Source organism: Tasmannia lanceolata, unplaced genomic scaffold, assembly GCF_043159265.1.
Source record: "Tasmannia lanceolata isolate RefF3 unplaced genomic scaffold, GAP_Taslan_0.1 ptg000037l, whole genome shotgun sequence".
Lineage (NCBI taxonomy): Eukaryota > Viridiplantae > Streptophyta > Magnoliopsida > Canellales > Winteraceae > Tasmannia > Tasmannia lanceolata.
The window spans coordinates 9,616,876-9,626,560 of NW_027518714.1; the positions used below are offsets into that span (position 1 = coordinate 9,616,876).

The 9,685-nt window shown below is 39.9% G+C and overlaps 1 protein-coding gene and 2 pseudogenes across 1 annotated transcript; 1 reads left to right on the plus strand and 2 right to left on the minus strand.

The window, feature by feature from the left end:
- The first annotated feature begins 2,169 nt into the window (after positions 1-2,169).
- LOC143861729 (Pentatricopeptide repeat (PPR-like) superfamily protein) lies at positions 2,170-4,166 on the plus strand. The gene has a single exon (XM_077372618.1). The coding sequence runs from the start codon at positions 2,247-2,249 to the stop codon at positions 3,891-3,893; it is 1,647 nt and encodes a 548-aa protein (XP_077228733.1). The 5' UTR covers positions 2,170-2,246; the 3' UTR covers positions 3,894-4,166.
- A 411-nt stretch (positions 4,167-4,577) lies between these two features.
- On the minus strand, positions 4,578-4,695 carry LOC143862733 (U5 spliceosomal RNA; annotated as a pseudogene).
- A 659-nt stretch (positions 4,696-5,354) lies between these two features.
- Positions 5,355-5,472, minus strand: LOC143862888 (U5 spliceosomal RNA; annotated as a pseudogene).
- Between the last annotated feature and the right edge of the window lie 4,213 nt (positions 5,473-9,685).

Here is a 9,685-nt window from a genome sequence, read left to right on the forward strand (position 1 = left end):
GGAGGTACTTCCTGCAGCAGGGGAGAAGTTGAGGAGCTAAGAGGGTGAAGGAAACTGCCAGATATGTGGATTTCCAATTTCTTATTCCCATAGCTTATTTGGAAATCTGATTTTTTTCACTGTTAGTCGTTGAATTGGAAATTCAAGGATTTGATCGGGATCCAAATGTCAACACAAAAAGGGCTGCAGATGTGAGAATTCCAAATCAAAATCTTCTCGGAATCCAAATGGGCCCTAAAGGTGCTTGAAATGTCGTATTTTTGGGCCCCAAAATTTCGGTAATTTCTGCTGAAATTCTGTAAAAGAATAAAAAAAAAATAATTTATCGAAAAATTCGCCAAAATGTAGACTGAAATTTGGTAAATTTCGGCAATTTCGGTTTTGGAACGTTTCGGATTTCCACCAAAATTTAAAACCTTGGGTAAGAGGCCAACTATCACGGTTTTTTAGCAACATGGTTTCTAAGCTCTAGCTCAAGCTGAGCTAGAGATTAGAATACACTATCTCCCATAGTAGTTTGACTCATCCAACACATTCATTTTATACTACCTCACATAGATAGGGTGTTTCTAACAAACCAGCTCCATACTATATTCCTAACCATCCGATCTATATGACCATAATTACTAGCCATCCATTCTAAACCTCTACAAATCATAACCCTAACCCTAACTATAACCATAACTTATAAACTAAATGGGTTGGATGACTCAACTAACTATGGGAGTAGTGGTTTGTTTCTGAGCTCGAACTCAGAAACCTTTTCCTATGTTTATCTTTTTCCTTAAAACATGACTTTATTTGGGGAAATTGACAAACAAAAGGAGGTGAAAATACAGTCATTTCCCGAAAAAGATGATAATATCTGTTTCTGTGCCGGGATCGAGGCGGATCGACTATCCTGAAAAGAGGGGCCACTTTTAAGGGTTGAGAACACCTTGATGGGATGACCCAAGGCCCTTGATCGATCACCCCTTGTTTACAAGATCAATGGTCTCGATTGCACATACATGATGTCCCCACTCCTAGGTGGGCCATAGAAGTTCTCAGATACAAAAGATGCCACGGCTATGTTGGCAAAGCAGTCCCAACAAAGCACGGAGCAAATGGGAGATGGACGGGACAACAAATGGAAATGCTTATGGCTACCCTATATACCCTCGAAGATAGCGGCTTTTGCTTGGTTGGTTGCATACAGATGTATTAATACTTGTGAAAGGCTTCAAAGGAGGAGTGTTCGGTTGGCAAACAGATGTGCTCTATGTTGTAATAGCACTGAATCAATTGACCATCTGTTGTTGTTATGCCCTTACTCCTTCGAGGTATGGATGGGGATTCTCAGATTCTTCGGACTGTTTTGGGTGCTCCCAAATAACATTTCAAAGTTGCTCATGAACTGGACAGGAGCTTTTCATGGCTGCTTGGGGCAGAAGATGTGGAACACTATTCCGTTCGCAATAACATGGTTTTTATGGATAGAACATAACAACAGAATTTTCAATGATCGGAGCAAGGCTCCTAGATTTTTATGCCTCTCCATTATTATCGCAATCCTCACTTGGGCAAGCAGTAAAGGGGGCGTACCATATTCAATATCACATATATTGCGGAATGGATTCACAGTCATGACAGAAAAGCGGGGTGTAAAGGCCATCAAGCCGATTTGGTTACCACCGCCGTAGGGCACTCTTGAACTCAATTTTGATGAAAGCTCGATGGAAAATCCAGGACCTGCGGGGTTTGGGGGAGCAATTCGCGACTTTATTGGAACCACAATTATGACATTTTCTGGACCGGCAGGTGTATGTGATGCGAACGAGGCGGAAGCTAGAGCATTATTATTCGGCCTTCGAGAGCATTATTATCCGGCCTTCGTTGGTTTAGGAATCATAATTTGGGGCCCTTAATCGTGGAAGGTGATTCAACCAACATCATTGCATGAGTGAGGAATCAAGGTCATGGACCTTGGCGGCTTGCAAACGAGATTGATGAGATACGAGATCTCATGGGTATCATACGTCCGTTGATAACGCATCGAAGGCGTACAGCTAAAACTCTGGCCGATCGTTTAGCGAAAGAGGGAGTGGGATTATAGATTCCGAATGTTGTATTTAATGCTCCGGGAGCGAATCTCTTGTAATTCACTGTATTACACAAGGACATCTTGTCCCTTCTTCGTGTAATTTCCTTCCAGGAATTAAATAAACTGTTATCTTTTAGAAAAAAAAAAACAAAGCACAGAGCAAATGTATCCGTGCCTCTGTGCATTGCCTTCCTCAACCTCCATATCCAAATTCATATCCGACCATCCATCTCTTTCCATGTTAGAGCAAAAATGCCACAACATGAGAGACCTTAAAATGCTACACGCCCAGATCATCAAAACTGGTCTAGCCAAAGACACCATTGCTAGTAGCAGAGTCCTTGTATTTTGTGCCACCTCTTCTTTTGGAGACATAAACTATGCCATGCTTCTCTTCTCTCAAATCCAAAACCCAAATCTCTTCACTTGGAACACTATAATTAGAGGCTTCTCCCAGAGCTCTAACCCCCACCAAGCCATTTCTCTTTTCTACCACATGCTCCACTCTACCGTACAACCACAAACGCTCACTTACCCTTCCCTCTTCAAAGCCTACGCCCTACTTGGCCTAGCCCATGAAGGAGCTCAACTTCATGGCATGGTTCTCAAACTTGGGTTTGATTCTGATCCCTTCATCCGCAATTCGATGATATTTATGTACGCAATTTGCGGCCTAATAGTTGCTGCACGTCAATTGTTCGATGAAAATTCGACCTTTGATGTTGTCTCTTGGAATTCAATGATCTTGGGTCTTGCTAGAAGTGGGCAAATTGAAGATTCAAGATGTCTGTTCGACAGAATGCCAATGAGAAGTATGATCTCTTGGAATTCAATGATAAGTGGTTACGTTCGGAATGGACGGTTCAAAGAGGCATTGGACCTCTTTCACCAAATGCAAAAGGCGAGAATTGTGCCTAGTGTTTTCACTATGGTTAGCTTGTTAGCGGCCTGCGCTCGCTTAGGAGCACTCCAACAAGGGGAATGGATTCATACTTATATAAAGAAGAATAGGATTGAAGTCAATGTTATCGTTTTGACAGCAATTATAGACATGTATTGCAAGTGTGGCTTTGTAGACAAGGCTCTTCAAGTGTTTGAAGCCACCTCACGAAAAGGACTATCATCGTGGAACTCTATGATTTCTGGCCTAGCAATTCATGGATGCGGAGAGGAAGCAATTCGGCAATTCTCAAAGCTTCAATCCTCCAATTTGACACCTGATTATGTTAGTTTTATCGGTATCCTAACCGCTTGTAATCATTCGGGCATGGTAAATGAAGCTAGGCACCATTTTTCGCTCATGATGAAAACATACAAGATCGAACCCACGATCAAGCACTACGGTTGCATGGTCGATGTTCTAGGCCGTGCTGGCCTTCTTGAGGAGGCAGAAGAGCTTATAAGAAGTATGCCCATGAACCCAGATGTTATTATATGGGGGTCCTTGCTTTCTGCTTGTAGGAACCATGGAAACATTGAGATAGGTAAACGGGTTGCAAATAAAATAATTGATTTGGATCCGCAGGATACTTGCAGCTATATACTTCTATCGAATGCTTATGCTGCCGCTGGTCGATTTAGAGATGCTATGAAAGTGAGAAGGATGATGAAGGAGAAGCGGATAAGGAAGGAGCCCGGGTGTAGTTCCATAGAAGTAGAGGGGGTTATACATGAATTTACAGTTGGTGGGACGTCTCATCCTCAAGGCAAACTGATCCATGCCCTGTTGGATGAGTTGGGTTTTAAGTTGAAGGAGGCAGGCCATCTAGAGAACAATACCATAGAGTTCTTTGATTTCGATTGCTTGTGATGGGAAAAAACAACATTAGGAAACACTTTGATGTGTCTGTAATGAGGCTCTTTGGTCAATGGTCATGTATATTGAAATTGAGAATGTCCATAATTTGAACATAGAACTCTCTCTGTAAGAACAGAAAATGATGGCCATGATTGACAATAGAATTCTCTCTACAAGAACAGAAAATGACTGGAAATGAGAAGAATGGACTAGATATACTTAACCGAAGACTTGTTATATACCCAATACCAATCTGCCTCTATAACATGTTTGGGATGTATTAATCAGTAACAGCTATTTTCCCATTTGCATGTTTAACAGCTACTGTTATCAATCTCATTAGTCCATCTAGCTTATGAACTTTGCCACATAATTCTTTGGAAAACACTATCAGACCACAGGACGATCGGAACTGCTCAGTTTTCTTTCAAAAAATACGAAGGCAGTGAATCAATCTAATTTCTCATCAACATCATGTCTGATCTTTCCACACAATCAAATCCAAGAGTTTGGCAATCCTCCACCCTTCAATTTTTAGATGATAACTAGATGTCTATGAACAGAGGATTAGACATTTTTTGTTCATCTAGATTATCTCATAAAGTCACTGTATTCAAATCCTTTACTAAATAAGAACAAGAATGAAATAATGATTATTGAATAGACAAAACTTTTGGCATGAAATGGTAAGGGTCCTTTCCCAAGAGTGAGAAGAACCCTCCAAAAATAGGCGTATGCCTCTTAGAGTGACGAGCACACGGTATTCTTTAGTAAAAGGCGAAAGAATAGTTCGCTCTGTGCTCACCACGAGGCTGCGTAATTTAAAATGATGGCTAATGTGGTATTATATAAGCAGCTATTGAGGTCGAATTCTCCACTACTTTCCGATGTGGGACTATAATAACGAGATTTTGTTGTGACAGAAGTGGTCATGGCCCACAATACATGTATAATTTATGAGTTTTATATGATGTCCTCATCTAGTTGCACAGTGATACCCATTTAAAGATCCAAACCATTCATTTGTTGAGCCCGAGCGTAAACGTAAATAGGCCGTGCTCCACCAATCATCTCCACAGGATGATCCTAACCCTCAAATCAGTAGATGTTTATCATCCTATGGAGATGATTTTTCGGGCACAACCTATTTACAGTGCGCACAACAAATGAATGGTTTAGATCTTTGAACATGGTGGACTCATATTTATATTTTAAATAAAATTACGTGCAGCTATGCTATGTGCAGAACCATATAGAAACTCTTATCATGTATTCCTCCATCGGCCTTGTATCGATCTACCAAGATCAGATTGATCATCATCCTGTGATTATCAAATGTTCTATAGACCTCAGTAGGTAAAAGATCTGGATCGTTAGTATGGTGGGCCATATCATTAAAGTCTCACAGTAAAAATGGATAAGGTGATGTATCAAATTGCTATAGGAAATAATTTTGGTTTAGAATTGGCAGGGTTCTTTCAAAAGAGAAAAAACCCTCCAAAAATAGGCGTATGCCTCTTAAAGTGGCGAACACACGGTATTCTTTAGTAAAAGGCGAAAGAATAGTTCGCTCTGTGCACACCACGAGGCTGCGTGAGTTCGAACGAGTGCTATCGTAGTATTATATAAGGGGCTGTTGAGGTAGAATTCCCCACTACTTTCCGATGTGGGACTATAATAACGAGATTTTGTTAAAAACATGGGAGCGTTGCGGTGCTGCATGTAACTTTTTAAAAAATGTAGTGAGACCCAAGAACCAAGCCATATTCATTTGTTGCCCCCAACGTAAATAGGCGGGGCAGTGGGCTCCAACAATCATTTCATAGGATGATCCTAACCCCCAAATAATATTTTAATACAACCGATTGCAGAATCGGTTATATTACATAATCGACGACATATAATCTGAAACGAACAGGGCCTTAGATCACTAGAAAGTTAAAGCTGATTGTTGACGGACCCACCATAATCAGTTGATCCTTCCTCTTGGATCAACGAGCCTTATCACGGAGGAGAGTGATGGATTACATTACATTCCAATTTCAAAATCAACACCTATAAACAATTAAGGGTTAAGCCTTGAAAAGCCATAACTATGGTTTTACAAGCATTGATCACACGGCTAGCATCCCTTCATTACGGATGGTCATGCATGAACGTGCACGGACTAACACACGTAGTCCGTGCTTCTAAAATCTTTTTTCCTTTGGATGATCATACCCCTCAGGTTTTTATAGTTTTATTTATAATGAGATGTCCATTTCAAACCTCTACAAATTAGAGGGTTAGGATCATACCATGGAGAAGATTTTTGAGACATGGCTTATCTGCTTTGGGGATGGGGGGGGGGGGGGGGGGGGTGTGGAGATTAAATTTACATGGGTCCTGTTACTTTTTTTTTTACCACATGCCCATGAATGACCGTCCACCATATAAAGTACCAGTTATCGGTCCCATAATCTGATAATCCCCCGTCCAACAAATGGACCCGGATAAATATATCGTTGATTTGCTAGGGTCCATCGCAGAAGGCATTTCGCGGCTGGTCTGCTGCATGTTAGACGAGCCACCTCGTGCACAAAGACAATAGCTTTTGTCTCCATGCACGAGGTGGCTGGTCTAACGTGCAACAGACCAGCTGCGAAATGCCTTTTGTGATGGACGCTAGCAATTCCCCCGAAAGATTGCAACCATAATTTTTGTGTTTTGAGGAATATTTTTGTAAGGCACGATAGCCACTCTTCAATCCTAACATATATTATTGTTGATGAATGTAATTTGAGGAATATTTTAGTAAGGCATGATTGCCAACAAAATTCATAGTGGGTTTTAGGACAGAGAGCATGATTTTTTCTTTACCATAAGAGATTCAAAGCACGACCTGTCAAATGGACGGTTCTGATCATTCAAAGGTAATCTACTAGATTAGGACGGAGACCATGATTTATGGATGATATCAGGAGTCGGCTACACTGTTAGACCCCTTGCCATCTATCACAACTAGCCCCACAAATATCCCATACAATATTCTTTCGTTGTTGCAAAACATTCCCAAAGTAATCTACTAGATTATCACGGTCACTGAAATTGAATCAGATAAAACTAATATTTTTAGATCTATTTAGAATAAACTGATCTAACCATGTGGATTTACTTTATTAATACAGTTTAGGTTAAAAGCTTACCTTAATCGGTTCTTCAGATGATCGATATGGGGCTGGAATGTCTATTGCCTCTCCGGTTGATCAAATCACTGATGGGTTTGATCTTCTGATAATCTATTGATAATCTATTAGAAGGAAATAATAGAGACCAATCCCTTATTCATAGAAGGTTAAATGTTCTAGTTCTCCCCATGATAGAACTGTAGTAGTTAATTCATATCGAATATTTATGTGATATGAATTTCAGGTTTCGGGTTTAGGGTTTACAATTTCAGGTTTAGGGTTTAGGGTAATTCCAATAGTGGTCTTCTTTTATAGTTTTTCACGAAACAGTTTATGCTTCAAAATCGAAGTCCGTATGATGCAAATGAGACTTTCACACAATATTGCACTTGTTGAGCGGTACCAGTGATATTTTTATTTACAATACAAAGACATTGTTTCCCTATTACATCCATTGTTAGCAAAACGTGATACGGCCAAAAAAAAAAAAAAAAAAAAAAGGCTAAAATTCGAGTTTAATAAAGTGCTGATTCAAAAAAACGTAGTCAAAAAAACAGAAACACAGGAAAATGAGTTTAGAATTTTGTCATTTACAAAATATGGTGGGGTAAAATTGAAAACTTGGCAAAAAAAACATATTTAAAACGTTTGCCTCAACAAAATGGAGTTTTATTCGTTGTAAAAGTTTTAAACGGAATTTTAAACGGGACACCAATAAAACGCATTTAAAAAAAAAACGCATGGGTTCTTCAAATAAGTCGTGTTTTCCATGGTTTTCCCATGTTACAACTTCCGTACCAATTCGATCGATCCGGAATGGATCGGTTAAACATTCCATTAGGGAGCTTGGTCTTGACTCTTCTGTGTGGTATTCATTCTCCTTCGGCTCTTGGAATCACATCTAGCAGTGGTTGGAACAGCTCGCAAAATCCAACCACTTCACCTACTTGATTGCCCCCAATCGTTTTCCGTACCTCTATTGAATTATCAATCTTTTCTTGATTCCATGGATTATTCCCCTTATTACTATGCACAGAAAGGAAGAGCCGTATGAGATGAAAGCCCAAATCTCTATTTGGGGCCTGCTCATAGCCTCTCCCAAGCAAAGGAAGGCAGTGCTGAAAGAGCTTAATCGCGCCCAGGTCTCCTTAGACACCACTCCAGATCAGTTGGCAGCTATCATGGGGATTTCAGCCTCGCCTTCCACCAGTCACTGGACACTAGAGGAAGTGAAACACTGATTATCAAACTCCCCCCCCCCACCCCTCTAAACCCTATTTTTCCAACTGGTCCGCCATTTCATTTGAAGATCCGAGTTTATGCCGTAAATCTTTATTTCTGATCATATCTGTATCCTACTGTTTCTATTTTTCATAAAGTGTTTTTCATTGTTTTTAGAAAACAAAGAGAGAGTAGTAGTTTTGGAGGCTGGTTGAAGAAAAAGATGTATAGGCACAAAATTAATTACTGGGGATAAATGTGGGATGGTCACTTTGTTCTTTTAAATTCAAATTTGAGAAAGGGGCAAGATTTATTGTGTGCAAGAGTATGAGTTTCTGTGGAATTTTATACGGTTTTGTGTCTCCTTAAATATAGAAATCTTCCCGAGTTGATCAATGACTCGCCCTAGTAAACTCAGACTGGTCTTACCAAGAACAAAAACTCCTCAACGCTCAAAACTTGTTGCACCAATCATTTAACTCTCCCAAGTTGACTCAATTTTACCTTGTGCAGGCGACCATTAAAGATTTTAACTGATAGAAACCTCAAGAACAAAGAATTTGAGTGTCTCTTGTTCATTAGGTCATCAGAGAATGTACATCTGTCTCTTACACGATCACTCGAGACGAAAGAGTTTTGGAATATATCAGTGGAAGAGGGTGTCTGAAATTGAAATTGGTGAACGATTGAGAAAGGCAAGGTCCCAACTTCACAGTGTTTCGTAAAGACGAGTTGGGGGGTCTGGTTTCTGAGAAATTTGTTCCATGTAGTATTTAAAGTGCTTACAGACCACCGAATTGAAGCAACTTGATAGAGATCAGGTTAGGTGAAAGGAATGACTTGTTTTTTCCTCTCTTTTCAGACTAAAGAAAAATGATCAAATGCTTAAAACTGTCAAAGAGCCTTTATCCAAACTCTGAAATATCATACCAAATTGAAAGCTATTTAGACTTCTTAGGAGTTAAGACAGTTAAGTTTAATATACATTTTCATTTGGTGCAGTTCTTTTATCAATTCCTTATGTTACATTAGTAGGATGAGGCCACATCATGAATGGCCCTAATGGTACATATTGTAATTAAGATTGAGTTAATATATGAGCGACATATCCTAGCATTAGTGTTACTTGCTTAGGAGAAGAAGACCCCTGTAAGCGTGCTCTCTCTCTCTTCTCTACTTTTTTTAGTTGAAGGGTTTGCTCCTAGTGCGTAAGTGCTACCCCCTTCAACAATTCCATCTAACCCTGACCCTAATGCTACGCCTCACCCCTTCTTACATTCATCAATATTTCCAAAACATCTTGTTCCCTAATGGAAGATCTGAGCCTTGTCATTCATACGGTAAACCCCTCCAGTCCCAAGAATCTTTCTATAATTAATTCCCCATTCCTTTAGTGCACAAGAACCTCACCAATAA

Excerpts from the sequence above, each read along its gene's own strand:
- LOC143861729 (XM_077372618.1), top strand. The coding sequence starts at position 2,247 with ATGTATCCGTGCCTCTGTGCATTGCCTTCCTCAACCTCCATATCCAAA.